At 32.9% G+C, this 20,039-nt stretch overlaps 2 protein-coding genes and 1 non-coding gene across 3 annotated transcripts; all 3 read right to left on the reverse strand.

Moving 5' to 3' along the window:
• Positions 1-6,697: 6,697 nt before the first annotated feature.
• On the reverse strand, positions 6,698-10,906 carry LOC108485548 (transmembrane 9 superfamily member 10). The gene is made up of 7 exons (XM_017789403.2): positions 10,577-10,906; positions 8,891-9,055; positions 8,692-8,801; positions 8,497-8,605; positions 8,282-8,394; positions 8,040-8,190; positions 6,698-7,923 (listed from the first exon to the last, which is right to left on the reverse strand). The coding sequence occupies exons 1-7, from the start codon at positions 10,697-10,699 to the stop codon at positions 6,766-6,768; spliced, it is 1,929 nt and encodes a 642-aa protein (XP_017644892.1). The 5' UTR covers positions 10,700-10,906; the 3' UTR covers positions 6,698-6,765.
• Positions 10,024-10,126, reverse strand: LOC128294592 (small nucleolar RNA Z279/snoR105/snoR108). The gene has a single exon (XR_008284900.1). It is a non-coding gene; the product is annotated as a small nucleolar RNA Z279/snoR105/snoR108 (small nucleolar RNA).
• A 3,739-nt stretch (positions 10,907-14,645) lies between the features above and the next one.
• LOC108486472 (leucine aminopeptidase 1) lies at positions 14,646-18,821 on the reverse strand. Its single transcript, XM_017790534.2, has 10 exons — positions 18,487-18,821; positions 17,473-17,887; positions 17,186-17,380; positions 16,824-17,049; positions 16,349-16,475; positions 16,067-16,162; positions 15,871-15,948; positions 15,704-15,764; positions 15,178-15,365; positions 14,646-15,070 (listed from the first exon to the last, which is right to left on the reverse strand). The coding sequence occupies exons 1-10, from the start codon at positions 18,712-18,714 to the stop codon at positions 14,942-14,944; spliced, it is 1,743 nt and encodes a 580-aa protein (XP_017646023.1). The 5' UTR covers positions 18,715-18,821; the 3' UTR covers positions 14,646-14,941.
• Positions 18,822-20,039: the final 1,218 nt, after the last annotated feature.

Here is a 20,039-nt window from a genome sequence, read left to right on the forward strand (position 1 = left end):
CCCATGCTCTTTATTTTATTCTTTCCAACATGAACATTAGCACACCATGCTTAAAATATGCTATGACCCATAGCATGGCCGGCCACTAGCTCAATTTTTGGGCAATTTGACATGCAAACCCCTCATTTCTATAACTTGCATTAATAGGCCACTTTACAATTGCCTAGCACATTTCTAAATTTTCTCACATAAGTCCTATTGACTAAATTCACATGCAATTTACTAAATCGAAGCTTAAAACTTTCACACATTCATATTCACATATTTTAGACAATAAATATCATATTCAAATAATTTGGTGACTCGGTTTAGCGGTCCCGAAACTGCTTTCCGACTAGGGTCACTTTAGGGCTGTCACACCTAAACCTCTAACCTCTAAAGCTTAAACCCCAACCCGTAAACCATAATCTATAAACCTTAAAATAGTAACTCATAAACCTTAAACCCTTAACCATACACCTTAACCCGTCAACCCTAAACTATAATAATAATTAATTCAATATTTTAAAATTAATATTATCTCTTTTACAATTATATAAGAAAATATTTATCATATAAATTAATAAACACTAATTAATCTAAACCCTAAACTTCTAATCCCTAATTCTTAAACCCTAAATCCTAAAACATAAACACTTAACCCTAGACCCCTAGACCCCTAACCCCTAAACCTTAATCCCCAACCCTTAAACTATAATCCCTAAACCCATAATCCATAAACCTTAAAATAGTAACTTATAAACCTTAAACCCTTAACCATATGCCCTAAACCGTAAACCCTAAACTATAATGATAATTAATTCAATATTTTAAAATTAATACTATCTCTTTTACAAATATTTTAAAATTAATACTATCTCTTTTACAATTATATAAGAAAATATTTAACATATAAATTAAAAACAATCAGCTATATACCAAAAATCTTTAAAATTATTTTAAATAATAGTATATTAATTTTTTCATTTTAACAAATATTTTCTATGTTTTTACTTTCAAATTTTTTCTACGTGTCATTATTTTTTCTGAAGAATTTAAATATTCAATTAAAATAAATTGTATTTTAATACAAATAATGTAATGCCCTGCACCGAGACTGTCACGAGTCTAACACGAGGTGTTAACAGACTTAATTCATTACTTAAACATTTCATACAATTCATTTTAAAATTTCAGACAAGTCGCCTAAGCGCATCACATCGCTTTAAATATCATATCTCGAGTTTCAAACTCAAATCCAATCCGTAAATTTTTCCTGAAACTAGACTCATATATATATCTAATTATTGTTTTCTAGAATTTTTGGTTAGGAAAATTAGTACATTTTACTAGTTAAAGTCTCCCCTGTTTCAGGGTTCGACTACTCTGACCTCTGTGTATTACGAATCAGATATCTCCCTGTACAGAGCTTCAATGACTATGCTGTTTGTCTCTAATAAAACAAGACTCAATAAGGAATCTTTAAATATAAATCATGACTTCTAATTATCTTTGTAAAATTTATGGTGAATTTCCAAAGTCAGAACAGGGGATCCAGAAATTGCTCTAGCCCTGTTTCACAAAAATTTAAACATCTCATAAAATATAGCTCATATACCTGTTTCGCTTCTTCCATATGAAAATAGACTCATCAAGCTTCGATTCCATAACTTATTCATTATTTAATTCCATTTCTACTATTTTTAGTGATTTTTCAAATTCACATCACTACTTCTGTCTGAATCTATTTTATGGTAAATTTTACCTATTTCATGGTTTCCATGGATTAGCTAGCAATTTGACATACATAACACCAAATATGATCATGATTAGCCATTCCAATGGCTAATCATTACCAAGCATTTCCATACCACTCAATAACCATATCATAAGACCATATATACAAAATGATTATAATGTTATACATGCCATACTCAAAATATACAAGTCATTATGCCAAGATGGTATACGGATAGTGTGAGCGAGCCTCCGACCGTTCCCGATTTCCGAGCTGGCTTGTCAAAACTACAAGGAATGAAAAGGAGGGAGTAAGCATAAATGCTTAATAAGTTCACATGCAAATAGCAAGTAACATAACCATATAAGCAAACATAAAACATCATTTGCATAATCATCACCAAGACATTCATATCACATTTTCATTTATCATCTTACCATATTGTTGTTATATCGATTTTTCAACCCGAGGGTTAAGTACATACCTGTTCAAAGTACCCATTTCACAACATTTACCAATACGTCCCTTTCATCTTGAGTATTCCTCCATTTCAGTAGAACTTTACCCGTTGAACACATCAGAATATAATTCGGATACATGGAAAGTTTGCACATAAGTGCCACATATGTAGCCAAGCTACCATGTAACCCGCCCATAAGCGAACTCGGACTCAACTCAATGAGCTCAGGTGTTCGCATCCATAAGTGAACTCGGACTCAACTCAACGAGCTCAGATGCCTAGTTACATCTCACGAACTCGGACTCCACTCAACGAGTTCGGACGCTCGCATCCATAAGTGAACTCGGACTCAACTCAACGAGTTCGGATGCCCAAATATCCCAGTGACATGTCACTTGTATCCTAATCCATTCCTAAGGTTCAACGGGACATTTTTCCCAATCATATGTCTCAACCATCTTCTATGGAATGTCGATACCGATAGTCGGTAGTATTTCATATTTTCCAAGTATATCACATAATTTGACATATTATCAAACAATTGTCACAAGTATGATGTTTCATAATAATTATCATATCATTTAAATAACATTAAAACATTTAAAATAATAACTATATTACCAACATTTACATATGAACTTACCTCGTATGCGAAAATGGCTACTTTTACCATTTCGTCTACAACTTGGTATTTTCCTCATTTTAGCCCGAATTTCAGTTTTCCTTGATCTATCATTTAAAATATATTCTAGTTAGGACTCACATTATTCAAATTGACCCAAAATCATATTTTGGAAAAATTACAATTTTGCCCCTAAATTTTTGCATATTTACACTTTTGCCCCAAAGGTCGTAAATTAAACTTCAGCCTATTTTCTTATGTTTTATGACATGCTGATCATTTTTCCCTTCTATGGAAACATCAAATTCTCACTCTAACATGTGCTTATGACTATTAGGTATTTTTACCGATTAAGCCCTTTTGCTCGTTTTCACTTAAAACCGAGTAGCACAAGTTGTCTAACATAATTTAAAACCTCATATTCTATCATAAAACACCAAAATACACAAATTTCACCTATGGGTATTTTTCCAAATATAAACCCTAGGTTAAATTATTGCTAGCATAAGCTAAATCGAGCTAGGGACTCCAAAACGTAAAAATCATTAAAACGAGGCTAGAACGGACTTACAATCGAGCTTGAAAGCTTGAAAACCCTAGCCATGGTTTCTCCTTGCCATATTCGGCCATGGGGTTGAAGATGAGCAAAATTGGCTTTAATTTTGTATTTTAATTCATTTTACCCTAAATGACCAAAATGCCCTTACTACTAAACTTTCCAAAATTCCATCCATGTCCAATTTTGTCCATAGACTTAGAAATTGGTAAAATTGCTATTTAAGACCTCCTAATTAATATTTCAAAACAATTTCATACTAGAAACTTCTAGAATGCAAGTTTTGCAAATTATTCGATTTAGTCCCTAATTTCAATTTAAGCACTTTATGCATAAAATTTCTTCACGAAATTTTCACACAATCATGCAATCATATCATAGACCTTAAAATAATCATAAAATAATTATTTCTATCTCGAATTTTGTGGTCACGAAACCACTATTCCGACTAGGCCCAAAATCAGGATATTACAAATAAACCAGTTAAATTATAAATAGACAGATGAAACGTTTTAAAAAAAAACGCTGCTAAAGCCACTAAAAGCTCAATATAAAACGAAAAACTTTTTGCGGCGTTTTTAAAGATCAAGTATTAGCGGCGTTTTTTAAAAAGCGCCGCTAAAGGTCTACCTATAGCGACGTTTTTCTAAAAAGCGCCGCTAATACTTGATCTTTAGCGGCGTTTTTTCTCAATATAAGACGACGACATTGTGCAAAATTTTTAGCTGCGTTTTTTCAAAGCGCCGCTAAAGATCGAGCATTAGCGGCGTTTGTTAAAAAAGCGCCACTAAAGATCGAGCATTAGTGGCGTTTTTTAAAAAGCGCCGTTAATGCCACTGAAGCTTAGTTAAAACGACGGCGTTGACCATAAGTTTTGCGGCGTTTTTTGAAAAAGCGCCGCTAATGCTCGATCTATAGTGGCGTTTTTAATTCAAACGCCGCTAAAAGTCAGTTTTGCTGTAGAATTTATATGTTAATGTTTAAATGAAATATAATTTTTTAAGAAAATAATGTAAAATTTGGTATTAACTATTTATCTATAGTTCAACCCTAACAAGTTAGTAAATATTCTAATTAAATATTGAGTTTTACAAGTTTTATAATCGAATTTTTAATGTGTAAACTACACCGATAGTCATCCAACTATTAGTGAATTTCTTTTTTGGTCACTTAACTATGAAATGTTACAAAATGGTCACCCAACTATTTGACATTTTTCTTTTTTGATCATCCAACTATTTGAATTTTTCTTTATTTTATCTCTTGTTGTTAACTTACTAATGGAAAGATAACTTGGCAACTTTTAAAATTGACATAATAACAACTTTAACCCTTAATATTTACACATATATATATATATATATATATATATTGCGCTTTACTTTTATTTGTGACATAGAGGTTAATTTTAAAAGAATGAGAAAAAATGAAAATTATTATCTTAGATTTTAGGTGTTCCTATTTTGGGGATATTTACGGTCAAATTTAGTTGATAGATTTGTTTTTCTTTTTAGCTTTTTGATGAAATTGTCACAAAGAAAAGCAAAATTAAAATAAAAATAAAAACAAATTACACAATGTGTAAACATTGAGGGTTAAATATTTTAGAATCAAGACTAAATTGACACGGTATATAAATACTGAGGGTTGAAGTTGCTATTATGTAAATTTTAAAAGTTGCCACATCATCTTTTCATCCGTCATTAAACGATATTTGATTAAAAAAGAAAAAATCGAATAGCTGGATGACCTAAAAGAAACTTACCAATAGTTAAATGACTAAGAGTGTAATTTATCATTTTAATTAAATGAAGAAATAGAGATTTAATAAATTTTTAAGTATTATAAAATTCTACTAAAAAAACATTTTCAAAACCTTCAACTCAAAAAATATCGGAATTGAACTTATCTAGAAATTTGTACTTATGTTGTCCAAACTTAAACTCTTAAAATTAGATTGATTCGTTTCAAATTGAATTATAAAACTAAAAATGAGAAAATTGTTGGATGAAGTACAAAAATTATCACAAATTGGGTGATGTTACAAACTCTCCTAGGTTGGTTTTAGTTGGTGATAATACAAAAGCCTCCTGAGCTTAGTTCACTGCTGTAGATGCAGATATGGATATGAAGGAAATGAAGTATACTCATATCCATTCATAAAAAATCTGAATTGGACAAATTTTATATATATGTAGTGAGATACACTTCACGTTGTAAGATACATGGTATAATAAAAACTCAGATCTCCCCAGAAACTACGAAATCAAATCAAACCTCGTTCAAGGACTTTTTTCTTTTACAATTACATTAATAAGAAAAGACATTTGTAGATTAATAATACAAGGGATCCGTGGCGCAATGGTAGCGCGTCTGACTCCAGATCAGAAGTTCACGTCGGGTTCAACTCCCAATGTTTCCCTTATTTGAAAATTTTCACTTTCAGTCCTTTTGCGTTGGATTATTTTCGGATCAATCACTTACAAGTTTGAATGATTTTAGTCACTTTTGCTTTGGAATTTTTCAAACGGTTTGGATTAGTTTTGTGTTCATTATCATTCAATAGGGTTAGCTTGTATGAAGCCATAGAGGAAGTCATTTAGGTGTTTTTAATTTGAATCAGTTTTAAGACCATTATGAGTTTAGATTATTTTCAAGTTATTTTATGTTATTTATTTGAGTCATTTCTATTCAGTTATTTTTAGTTTCAGTTATTTTAAATCATTTTGAGTTTGAATCAATTTATATTCAAATTAATACAAATTCAAGTTGAACATATTTAAATGATTAATTTTTATAATCAAATCAAATTAAATCAATTTAGATTTAGTCTAAACATTCAAAAACATTTATAAGTTTCATATGCTTGAATATAACGAAATTACCATCTGGATATTATGAATCCGACGTGAATATGTTTGGGTCATTATTATTAACTCTATGTTCTATATGCTGTGAATCCTCTACCCACTCAATTGCTTCATAAAAAAACAGTAACAGTAAATTAAAAAAAAAAAAAGAGATCGAGTAAAAGTAATGGATCCAATTAAACAAGTAGAAGAAAAACACGAGAGTTAAAATATGTTTTCAAAGAATTTAATCTCACTTTCATTTTCAAGAATTAATCCTTCAATTTTTTGGATTTAAAAATATAACTTCAATTATAACATTATTAAAATTCTTGAGTCAAATCTTTCCTTTTATATATATATATATATATAAAAGAGTATAGGAAAACCAGTAACACCAATGAACCTGTAATGCTAAAATAATTAAACAATTTGTATGATCAATGATTCAAAAATTGAACTCAAATGGCAATTTCCATGGCCAATGATTTCCTGCATTTCTGATTCTGTTTGGGATAATACCTTTGATGAAACAAATTTGCAATTTCCCCTCAAAATAGATCATTCAATCTTCACTGATGAGTATATGAGCCTCGTGAACCGGAAGCATGCATAGAAACCGATTGTCCCCGTCAGCACGAAGAATGAGTAAGACACGATCAACATGTACCCGAAGTACAAGACTCCGGATACAGGCTTGGTGATGTCGAGTTTCGTGAAGAAGTAGAAGGCAGCGTAGAGGAATAAGTAGAGAGCAGAAGAACCTGAAGTCAAGTAGGATCTCCACCACCATCGGTAATCCTCGCTGCATAGCTGGAAGTAGCAGAGCACAATCGTGATCTCGGCGCAAGTGACAATGAGGATGACAAAGACAATGAAGAGGAAGCCAAATATGTAATAAAACTGATGCAACCATATCGAAGTGAGGATGAAAAAGAGCTCGATGAAAACAGCCCCGAATGGAAGTATGCCCCCAATTAAGATGGAGAATGTTGGGTTCATGTACCAAGCCTGTTCCGGGATTTGCCTTGGGATTTTACTAGTTTTCACTGGATCCTGAACTGTTGGCTTCTGAAAACCGATATGACTACCTATGAAAACGAGGGGGACTGAGATACCAAACCATAGCAATACCAGAGCAATCATGGTTCCGAATGGCACCGCCCCAGACGATTTCTGTCCCCATATCAGAGCATTCAAGGCGAAGAAAATGGAAAAGACGGTAGCAGGGAACATAAAAGCCGTTTTGAGTGTAATTTTCTTCCATTCTGTTCCCTTGAACAGCTTATAAAGACGAACTGAGGAGTATCCGGCAAACAGGCCCATGAAGACCCAGAGTAGAAGCATGGCTGTCATTAATCCACCTCTATTTGAGGGTGATAGGAAGCCTAGGAGAGCAAAGATCATGGTAACAAGAATCATACCAAAAAACTGAACCCCGGTTCCGACATACACACAGAGCATGTCAGAGTTTGCTGGAGCCCTAAAAACATCTCCATGGACCAACTTCCACCCTGTCTCCTCTTGGGCTTCTTCTTGGATTTCGAGTTGGTTATACTTGGAGATATCCCGATAAAGAGTTCGCAGCATGATCATAGCCACCATTCCTGAGAGGAAAAGGACAATCATCAATGAATTAACGATTGAGAACCAATGGATCTGATCATCAGCCATCAGAAGATAGGTATCCCATCGGTACGCCCACTTTACATCACTTTCCTGCAAGACGACAACAAGAACCAAGTCAGTTAGAATAAAATAACATCAGGTAGAGTAACCAAGCTGTAAAAAGCAGCACGCATTCTCTTTTTACGGAGTGGCACACAAGGCCTTACCTGGAGCTCGACATCATATGTAAATATGATTTCCCTTGTTTCTTCAACCTCCTGAGGAGATTCGGAACTAGTAACTGCACGTTTTGCCTGGGGATCACAGGTTGTCAGACGGGTCTTCTCATTCCACTCACCCTTGTATTCATGTTTAATACTGCATTCATCAAAATGATTTGCCAAGAAGCATAAAAATAAACACACCATTGGTAGGAGAAAGTAAAGGTAACAAATAAGAAAAAATTAACCTGAATGGTTTGACCTCAAATCCGACAATCCTAGCCGAATCCGCATGTGGATCCTTGTGATATTTGACTGTAAATGTCAAGTGATTGTTGATAAACTGTTTTTCTTCCTTGCTCTGCAAGTAAGAACAGCAAAACAAGCATTGCTTGCACGGAAATAATATTCTGACCAGTAAATTCTAAAAAGATACCGAAATGCCGATCAATCAAGCACTTACACCAGCATAACGTCCTTTGAGACCGACATGAAATCCATGCTGATACACTACACCATTTTCCTGGTTGAACCTTCTTACAGGAACAACCAACGGAAGGTTATCCAAAATCCTATCAATAAGACGTAGTAAAAACCAGTCACTAACCAAAGAATAAACGGAAAACTACAATAAAGATTTTCATAATGAGATCCTCACATGTTAACTCTATATTCATCATCGATCTTCTCCTTGAATGCCTTTGCAGTTTTCTTATCAAGAACTTTACGACATACGATATTGCACATTCGTGGTTCTCTCATTTTGAACTGCAAACAAACAATCCTATAAATCTCTAAGGAAACAAAAATACATAAAAGAGACATACACAAGTATGGTCTAAGGAGTTAAAACTCACCTCATAAGGGGAGTTTTCGATTCGATCGCCTCGAAGGACTTCCCCAAGATTCTCAGCATTGTCAACTATACGCTCGGGCTGACAATAAGGTAAGGAATAGTAGGAAAATGGGAGTTGTGTTTTAGTTGAAGTCAGCTTATTCACTTTTACATACAACGGATCCCCCTGCATAAAAGGAGATAAGGATAAAAGTACATTAAACCCTCACTTGGGTTAATTCGAAAATCCGCAATGTTGATTATTGAGCATCAAAGATCCATAATCTTTAATCAACGTAACAACGTTTAAATTTCGTAAATGTTCCTCAATTTTTAAGCATGAAATAAAATGAACTCCTTTTCCGAATACAAAATTTAGGTGAGTACTGAAACATATCTCACATAAGCAATGTATCTATGCTCTTAAGAGATTAATACTTATTCCAGCATCATTTATACTATGAACATATCCAGACTGAAGATTGTTAAAGCTTGAGATATGAAATCCACTTATCTTAAGCATTTCAGGCTTGGCACAACTGAAAGGTTGCTTGATGGTGAGTTAGGGCTAAGTGTTCAAGTTGCAAAAAGTAGGAATATAGTTGCTTTTTATCCAAGTAATAAACAATTGGAAGAAATCTCCAAAATATTGCTTGAAAGATCATGTTTCAGGGGGCTTAAAGAGCCTTTTCATTTCATGAAAGATCATTGGACATTCGAAGCTCCGGTCAATGTACATGAAATTTCAGGTCTTCTAAATTTTAGTCAAAAGGACATAATTCTGTTCCAATGGCATACTAGATACGTGGAGGAAAAAACCTAAGATTTGGCAAATTATCTGCAATCAATAATATATAAGGTAAACGAACTTAATGATTCAAAATGAATTTCTGAAGGATCATGTTTTCTCCTCCATTGCTAGAATTTTAAAAACTGGTGTTTTAGACTATTAGAGTTTCTTGGATGGTTTTGCTCAAGGGTTCAATTGGTAAAAACCTATTGGGAATTGGCAACCAAGGTCGAAGGGGATCAACCTGAACTGGGTCACCAAACAGCAACAAGAGCCTAGCTATCCACAACACCACCATTAACCAGCCAGGCTTTAATCTGGGCTAAAATTTGTTCTTGTTTTAATTATAGTATCCATTCAAGATTGGGATCAGGTGGTAAAAAGGAGAGCGCCCGAGTGTCGTAACCAGGCTTTGGGGCGGACACTCATCCCACATCGATTGTGAGAAATAACCACTTATCATCTCCCGTTACTGCCTGAAGGATCATACCTTTGACCGGATTCGCGCATCTACTTTATAGGAGATATTAGCTCATACCTCGTCTCGCTAGGCGGTGTGGGATTACCAGTGCACCGTAAATTTTAAAATTAGCTTAGGCTTTTGAGTTTTAGCCAAGTAAATCAACAGCTAATTATAATTTAATCTTCTCTTATTCTATTAGGGTAATTATGTGGTCACAAATTGATTCGAAACTTTTCCTATTCTCTGTATGGACAATAAAGTACAGGGAAATACAACTTTTTTATGTTAAATATGTTTGATAATCTTATTCATAACCATTGAAACCAAAATGGCGATTCTAGAGATAATAAAACGCAGATCTAAACAAAATCCAATAACAGAATGGAAAACACAAGTCAAAATGCATGATGATGATGTTAAATCAACTATGCATGCATGCATACGAAGAAACTGACCTTTTGTAAATCTTCAGGGGCAACACCAGGGAGGTAGAAGCAATGGGCAGGGAAGAAGAATAAGAAGAAGCAGAGAGGGAAAACGGAGAACACCCATCCCACCTGAAACCTATGACCCTCCATGGGTTATGCTCTGATCTAGACCCGATTATCCGAATTCTCACTTCCCCCCTCTATCTAAAATGGTACTAATTATATATATATATATATATATAAACAGCCTGCTTTGCTTTGCAATGCTATGTTTTGCTTTGCGTTTGGTGTTTATTAAGTTTAAATTTTCTTGTTTGTGAAGCAAGAAACAAGAAGAGGGAGAAAGGGTTGTCAGTTGGGAACAACAAGAAGAAGCAGGCCGATTATTTATACATGGTTAAATTAAATTCTAGCATACCTCCCCAACCTATCTTACTTATTTCAAACCAGTCTCTAAATTCTAAATTTTCTAATTGAGTCCCTTGAAGTATTAGTATTGTATCACTAAATGCAATGCTTTAATAACCGAACTGATTGATTCAACCACTAGTTTAACAATAATTAAATAAACAATTAAGATTCATGAAAATTTAAATATATATATATATATATATATATATATATATAATGGGATAGTTTCTAGTTTTTTTTAACAGTTTCAAATGGTTCGTTCAGAGATTAGTTTAATCCCTATTATCTAAATAGTATACTAACTGATTTTTAATCCAAACGGCCAGTTCATCCCAATTAAAATAACACTGACAAAATGTTAACCTATTGGTACCTGACTTTAACTCTCTCTTTTTTAACGTAATACATGCCTTGTGTTTTATTTTTAATGTTAATGTGCTACTTATATTTTATAAAATTATACATTTTAGTTCTCAAAAGTAAATGTATTTTAATTTTTAATTTTAATTATAAATTTTAAAGTTAATTTAATGAAAGTTAATTGTTTAAATCTTTATGATTTTATTAATAGAATAGATTTGGTGTTAATTATGAATTTATTTAATATAGTTTGATGGCTATGAATTTTTCAAAATTTTAAGATTAATTTGATAAATTAATAATGAATTTTTATCAAATTAATCCTAAAATCCAAATTAAACATAAAAAACTAACCCATTATTTTCAAATACCAAAAATATAATTTTTAACAAATAAAAACAAAACATATTTAAATTGTTGAAATAGTAAATACTTATAATTTAATTCCATATTCTAATTATAATCCATTGGCTCACATTTAAGCATTCAATTAATGATTAAATTGATGTAAAAAACTAAATTATTTATCGATCATTTTGAATTGAATATCGTACAATTATCACCGTTTTCTAGTAACAATTTTTTTAAAATTCATTGAAAGTTTTAAAAAGAAAAATCAATTTTTTATGTATTTCGTGTTTAGAAAGTTACTTAGTAACTGTATTTGAGTGTAATTGTACAATGATCATATATTTGGTTAACCATTGTAATTTGTGAATCTTACTAAATTGAGTGTAATTGAAGCACCCAATTACATTTTTCAGTTCTTAATAGGGTTGAGAATCGAAATAATTACGCAACTAATTACCCTTAAATCCAATTTATGTCTTTTCAAATACTCATACATGATTTAATTTATAAAAGATCTATTTTTATACAATTTTAAGTTATGAAAATTATATTATAAATATGAATACATATGAGTGTTTGAGATGATTATGACAAAATTTTTCTATAGTTATATTATAAATCCTAAAAATAATTTATATGTATTTATAAAGTTATAACCAATAATTATATTGTTTAAATCTTAAAAATCTAAAATTATGGCTAAAAAATATCAACATACATTATTTATATGTTAGTTATATTATAAAAATAATATACTTAATTTTTAAAAAGCATTATAATTTTTTACCATAATTTATTTATAAAAATGATTTTTAGAGTTATGATAAAATATTATATTATTTATAAAGATGATTCAACACTATATAATTTTTTTATATAGGTTACTTATATTATTTTTAAATTAGTTTACGAATCAAGGGTTATTATATAGGATAAGTCTTTCTCCAAATTAGTTTTATGTAAGTTTTATAATCTAAGGTGCAAATTGTTTGCACCGTAAATTGTACATGGAAGAAAGAGATCTTGATAATCTTAACAATACAAATTCGATTCAAATAACGAACTCGGTCAATGACCAATAGATAATGATAAAGAGTTTGTGTTGAGTGTAAATTGAATATGATGCTTATTTTCTTATTATTTTTATTAGTAATCATATTACCAACTACTTTATTGGATTAATACATTTTATATGATGATTTTATTTTAATTTTTGTTAGTTGTTAAAAAATTTATCGTATTGATAATTTTATAATAATTAATGTTCTTTTAAAAATATAAACTATGTAATTACAATTTTGTACTACCAAAGATACATGGGAAATACAATATAATACTCTCTGTCAACCAAATACGTTTACGGAATTACAGTTTTTGTAATTACAAAGGATGCAATTACTACCCTAATAATTACATTTTCATTCAATTACTCTATGTTATCTAAACAAACCCTTAATATGTAGTAAAAATCACGAGGAGAGACAAGTTTTTGACAAGAAATAGAACGGCATAATACATAATTTCATATTCAATTTTGATATTTTTAATATAATACTAGTATTTGATAAAAAAATATTTTAATAGCTAAAATTTATAATGTTAATTTTAAATATTTAACTTTCATTGAATCAACTTTAAAACCCAAATTAAATACTAAAAATTGATATGATTATGTTTTAAGACTAAAATCGTGTAGCCAAGCTTACCCCATTAAATCATTCTATTTAAACTCTTTAGTTATTAATTGAATGAAAAATGTTTCATTTTTGACCTTCAAACAAATAATAATGCAATTTTGATACTTCCAAAAATTTATAATTTTATCTCAATCTCCTTAAATAAACCTTTATCTTGTGTATAATTTTGTCAAATATAAGTATCAAATTAATTAAAAATAAATATGAGGGTACCAAAAGAATATTAAACCAAAAAGAAGATGAGTTTACATGTTTTTAGAATTGGTTTCAAGCTCATTGTCAGTCTCTATCTAAATGAACATTAAAAGGAATAATAATTGCAGATTGAATAACCCCTTTATTATCAGTTCTATCATATTTTCCCAGAAAAAAAAGGAAAATGATTTAGACCTCTCAAACATGTATGATTTTGATGCCCCTTTTCTCCTCTATAACGTGTAGTAAAACAATGGGAAGCAATGTGGATAGTGAGAGAGTGATCTCCTAACAGAGGAAGACATAAGCTCATCATCAAACCTTTAAGACATGAAAGGGATGGGATATTTTGTTTATGCACAATAATCATTCAACGAAGTTGCAAGTAACATCATCATTTCTCCAACCAACTTAAAATATTGTTTTGTTTACAAGCTAGTTAGATCAAAATTTGATGACAAGTTTATAGATTGAAATGGACTTAATTGTTAACTTAAGTGGATAAAAAATATGTATCAAAGTGAATTTAATTATCAAATTCAATTGCTAAAATTAACTTAATCATCCTTATTTCAGTCTTCGGTAGCTTTTTGGGTCCAATCCAATAGCACCTAAAACAAGTAGAGTTGAAGCAAGGCTGCTCCAATCCTAGGGAAGCTAGCCAATGTGTCGAACACACAGCTATCTGTCACAAGTCTGTTTTGGTGTTACTTATTTGGACAGTCTTTTCTTGTACAACTTAGTTCCTAACATAAACAAATCACCGCAGTAGATAATTCTTACACCTCAAACTCATGAGGTGATTTGTGAGATAAACACCAATAGGTCTAAGCCTAAAAAACCTCATGATGTGATTTGTGAGATAAACAATTATAGTCCTTTTTAGGCCTTAATCCTTGCTACAAGGTGATGCTTGTGGTAAAAGCACTTTATCTTTCTCATCTTTTATGTACCAAAAGAAACTAAAAAACTTGTTCACAGAGGAGAAAGTTTTCAATTTATAGTACTTTTCTAATGTGTGAATAGAAGAACAAGTATCATACACCAAGATATTTTCTGTCTATTTTATGATCTATAAAAAATTATTTTTTCAAAATTTGTGATTATCCTTTCCAACAATTAAGCTTAAACTTACGTTTATCCAAGTTCTTCACTTCACAAAATATCACAAACATCAAGGTAGAACACAATCACCATGAAAAAGACTTGGTTCCATAATTTTACTTTAAACAATCTCAAAGGATATATACACACACGTATATATGTATATATCTAGCTTCCCTTTCCTTCCCCCCTTAATTACCAAATGTTTTATTCATGAAATGGATCTCACGGTACCCAACAAACAAAGGTTTTCAATCCTTCTCAAGTTCTTCATTTAAGAGGAGTTTTTCAGCACCCATTCCACCAAAGTTGAGACGCCAAAGCCGGTTGCTACGCGCTTCTTTTCATTCCAGACAGGGCCAGCCAAGTCAATGTGCATCCATTGTACTTTTTCATCAACGAACTGTGAAACCATAGTTCAATAATCAAGTTTTAGCAACCAGTGTAACTAAGGGATTCAAATATTCAAGTGTGTAAAGTGCAGATAAAAATGTCAAAATGATCACTTACCTGTTTCAAGAACAGAGCAGCTGTGATAGCACCACCTGGACGACCACCGGTATTTACCATATCAGCAACTCCTGATTTCATAGACTCCCAATAGCTTTCCTCTAGTGGCATCCTCCAAAATTTCTCACCACTGATCTCTGAAGCTTCGAATACCTCCTTTGCAAGTTCATCACTAGGTGTGAAGACGCCTGAAAAAAGAAATAGAACCCCGAAGAATCAAACATGGAGGGAACTTTTGCTTACAATTGAGCAACAACAAATGAAAATGAAATGGCCTTCTGAACTATGAATCGAGAAAAAACTTTCCACGGAAAGAAGGAAATTCTTTGTAGTTATCCCTACCATATGCATGATTAGTGTGCAAAACATTCAGATACCCTATTGCTTCTCCAAGCTTAATTGTCATCGAGAAAGTGATCATCATAATTATTAAAAAATAACAAAATCTTTAAGTTTCCAAAACTAACAAAAAGGACGCATAACACTATTTTCCAGCAATTATAGAATTCAAATGTCATGTACATACCTGCAATCGACGGTCCAAGAGCAACAATACAAGCCCCAGTTAGTGTTGCCAGGTCGACTATCTGCAATATAAGCAAATGTAGTCTTAGAATACAATTCCAATCGTCCATATAAGATCAGGTTTAAAACTGTCATCACAAAAACCGGATGTGCATCATTTGGCTTTACCTTCTCGACACCTTGGTTGCAAGCATATACCAAAGCATCTGCGAGTGTAAGCCTGCCTTCTGCATCAGTGTTATTAACCTGAAAATCAGCAAAGTGAGCAACAAGCCACTTATTGCAGTTATAAATGTCACAGCACCAAATAGTTTATGAATACTTCGATTTTCCTTTCTTTTAATCAAATCAAACAGAGTATTACCTCAATAGTCTTTCCATTTGATGCTGTGAGGATATCTCCAGGTCTCATACCCGTTCCACTTATCATGTTTTCACAAGATGCAACAATAAAATGAACCTGCATGTAAGGATAATTTTACTAAGTGACAACATAGGTTCCATGAAGAAATCGGAAAAGCATATGAACATGAATGAATAAATAAAACACAAGAAAAGAGACCCTTTTAAAATATAACTTTCAAAAGGATACAGCGAGAGTAGTGGAGCAGAATAATAGCAAAATGAGACCAAGCAAATGACATACCTCAACTCCAGGAGGTTTGATTTGCCCGAGAGCTTTCGCTGCACCAAGAACTGCTGCAGAACCTCCCATGTCTATCTTCATGACATCAATTGAGCAACCAGGTCCAGTCTTGATATTGTAGCCACCACTAAGAACATTTAAGACAAGTATTAAAAACCTATATGGTATACATAGCCACCAGGGTAAAAAAGAACAAAGGTAGTATTCCAACCACTCATTTTAGAAAGATCCCAATAGCATTAAGAAGAAATTTTGTTCAAATTATTCGTGTAATATACTGCACATAGAAATAAGTGAAAAAAAGGGAAATGAGATCCCATGTTTAGTGGTAACACTAGAGATGTGCGCATAAATATACTTAGTGAAGAACAAGTTATTATGGCATCTCGTCTTTATCCTTGTTTTATTTCCTAACGTAACTAAAACATGAAATATCTTCTTACTAGTATATGCCAGTAAGTACATATGAAATTACCTGTCAAAAGTCAATCCTTTTCCAACTAATGCTAACTTGGCTTTAATAGGTCCACTCGAGGGTTTGTAGCACAAATGGATGAAATAAGGGGGATTATCAGATGCTGCAGCAACTCCCAGGTAAGATCCCATCTTCAACTCCTTGCATTGCTCTGCGGTCAAGATGTTTGCATATATAACATCGCTGTACGAGGAAGCAATTTTTGAAGCCTCTTCTGCTAGTGCAGCTGCAACAAGAAAAAGACAAATTAGATCAAAATTTAATATTTCTCTCATCTTTCTCAAACAAAAGCAGCCCTATCACCAAGTTAGAAATTCAGTTTTCGATACTTGATGAAAAGCAAGAATAGCACTCATACATACCGGGGGTAAGTACATTGGCTGGTGAGTTCACAAGCTCTCTTCCAAATACTATGGCAGAAGAAACATCTTCAGCATACTTGAGCTTCTTCTCCAACTCTGGTCCAGTTCCAAGACCAAGAATATCCAAAGATTTAAGCTGTGGTTTCTTTGACTCTGACTTGTATCTATTATCTTCGTGTAATCCCAACACCGTTCCTATGAGAATGCAAACCATTCAACATCGATCAATCTCAATCTTTGCAAATAATAACATCAGTCATCATATTAAGAAATCATAAGAGCACTACCAGATGCTATTGCTGAAGCAAACCCAAGCTTGGACTCATTTGAGAGGCCTTCGGATGAGGCAAGGACCACAGCCACGCTATTGGCTTGAGCAGTCTTTGCTGCTGCAGCAACAGCCTCGCCGAGTCCACGGAAAGCAGATGGTGATAAAGCTGATTGTCCAAGACCAATCAAACCAACCCGTTTCGAGCCAAGGCCAGGAAGTCTAAGAACTGTTGATTGGCCAGATTTCCCTGTGAAATCCTCCTCGGAGGAGACCTCAGCTAAAAGACCACCTAACAGCCTGTCTAAGTTCTTCAAAATTGAGTTTTGAAACTTGGAGTTTTCATCCTTGGTCATGTCTTTCTCAGTGACACCAACAGCAAGCATGTCCCCTTTCCATTCTCCCACATCGATCTCTTTTGCAGCAAATGCGATCTTTCCAGCATTTTTCACAAGAGAGACAACAACCATTTTAGTATCATTGTCTTGGAATTTCATTACAGTGAAACATACACAAAGAAACAACCTTTACATATTGAAACCAAGAATGAACCCAAGGATCTAATTAAGATTATCTTACCATATTAATATTAAATACTGACAAAGTTTAGCTATAGCCCTCAAAGATCAATTCTTTAGAAAACAGAATTATCTCTTTTGCAGCAAAACCTATATTTCCAGCATTTTTAACAAAAGAGAGAACATCCATTTTAGTACCATTTTTTTGGTATTCACTAAAATGAAACACACACAAAGAAACAACCTTTACATATTGAAACCAAAAGTGAGGCCAAGGATCTAAGTTAGATGACCTTATCATATGAATATTAAGTAGTGGCAATTGAGCCTATTTCCCTCAAAGGTCAATTCTTAGAAAACATAAGTATATCCTAAAAACCTACCAAAAAGTTCACATTTTTTTTTCTTGAGAAAGATATCCCATTAGCAAAAGGGTAAAAACAATCAACCCAAAACTCTCAATCTAAAACCCATTTTTTTTCTTAATCCCACGAGAGCAAAAAAAGAGAGGTGACCTTGGGGCTTTCGATGTTGGCGGGCTGAGTAAGACCAAGATTGGCGGAAGCGAGAGTATGTGCCATAAATTTGGCTCTTCGAGAACACAAAGGAGCAACTGCAAAAGAAAATCTGAGCCTTGGTGAAGACCGTAACTTGTTGAAAATCAAAGACGAAGTAGAAGAAGAGTGAGCAACAGATGAAGCTAAAAGAAAAGAAGGCAAAGACGCTACAATGGTGGCCACCATTTTTTTCAATGTGGGATAGTCTATGTTACTTATAATGAACCCCCAATCTCAAAAGCATTGCACTTTTTAAACTGATTGGTGCATTGACACCATTTTCTCGGCCATCCCATCTGATCTATTCTCACTTTTTGGGACCTTATGTTATAGTTCTGGGCTCTTGATGTTGAATTCTTAAACTTGTTTTCAGTTGGGCTTCATCAAAAGCAAGTCCAAATAACTTAGGGCCTATGCCAGCATCAAGCTCCTTTGCAGGTGCTCACTAATATTGCAGATTTTCCCGGGGAAAAAAAAGCCAGAAACTCTACAGAACCTCCCAACAGCACTAGCATATGGAATTACTGCACTGGTTGAAAGGTTAATATTAATAAAGTTAGAAACTTTCTTGCACCATTTGCTTAGATCAATGGTATTGCTGTTGCAATCTGTGTATTAGCTCAGGATTTCACTTGATATGGATGTTTGAAATAAATACCCTTTTACAAAATGAAACTAATGCACCTTTGCAAAACCTTTGAGAGATTTCTAGCATACCCTTTGCAAATGGTTGTTGACATAGCCCATGTCATCATCCCTTGATGAAATTGTTGGAAGGAGGTAGAAGCGAAATAGCTTTTTAGAAAAGAAATGAACACACTTTGTATTAAACTTTATCTTCTTTATATTGTCTCTTTCCATGCTTCACCACTATTTATATAGTAGTTGTAAGTGAGTATTGGATTCAACACATTCATGTATCCTAATTAAATACATGCATGACTACTAGATGCATCTTCTCAAAATACATTCATTAAATATAAATACATGCAAGTAATGCGTAAATATATTCTAGAATGTTACAAATTATATCCAACAGTTCCCCTTAATTTGATCTTTTCTTGATTACGCCAAGTTTATCACGCATTCTTCGAAAACTTTCAACCTTGAGAGGTTTTGTAAAAATATCCGCCATTTGATCTTGAGTCTCCACAAACTTAAGCTTCACTTCCTTCTTGCCAATATGCTCTCTAATAAAATGATATCTTATGTCTATATGTTTGCTTTGATCATGGAACATAAGATTTTTCACAAGTGCTTGTGTAGACTTGTTATCAATGCAAATTTTGGTTGCTCCTTCTTGTGGCAAATTGTAACAGCCCGATTTCAATGGTGTTGGAAACAGTGGTTTTGAGACCACAATTTTCGACAAGAAAGTTAGTAAATATTATTAATTTAATATTTATGAACAATTAGTAAAGTTGTAATACCCCTTATCTGTATTCGATGCCAGAATAGGATACGAGGCATTACCAGACTCATATCGCAAACAAACATACAATTTCGAGTCA

Source organism: Gossypium arboreum, chromosome 6 (genome assembly GCF_025698485.1).
Source record: "Gossypium arboreum isolate Shixiya-1 chromosome 6, ASM2569848v2, whole genome shotgun sequence".
In the NCBI taxonomy this organism is placed as follows: Eukaryota; Viridiplantae; Streptophyta; class Magnoliopsida; order Malvales; family Malvaceae; genus Gossypium; species Gossypium arboreum.

Excerpts from the sequence above, each read along its gene's own strand:
- LOC108485548 (XM_017789403.2), bottom strand. The coding sequence starts at position 10,699 with ATGGAGGGTCATAGGTTTCAGGTGGGATGGGTGTTCTCCGTTTTCCCT. Across the intron at positions 8,802-8,890 it reads TCGAAAACTCCCCTTATGAG|TTCAAAATGAGAGAACCACG; the intron begins GTGAGTTTTAAC and ends GTTTGTTTGCAG. Across the intron at positions 7,924-8,039 it reads CATATGATGTCGAGCTCCAG|GAAAGTGATGTAAAGTGGGC; the intron begins GTAAGGCCTTGT and ends GTCGTCTTGCAG.
- LOC108486472 (XM_017790534.2), bottom strand. The coding sequence starts at position 18,714 with ATGGTGGCCACCATTGTAGCGTCTTTGCCTTCTTTTCTTTTAGCTTCA. Across the intron at positions 17,381-17,472 it reads TGCTTCAGCAATAGCATCTG|GAACGGTGTTGGGATTACAC; the intron begins GTAGTGCTCTTA and ends GCATTCTCATAG. Across the intron at positions 15,071-15,177 it reads CTGCTCTGTTCTTGAAACAG|TTCGTTGATGAAAAAGTACA; the intron begins GTAAGTGATCAT and ends ATGGTTTCACAG.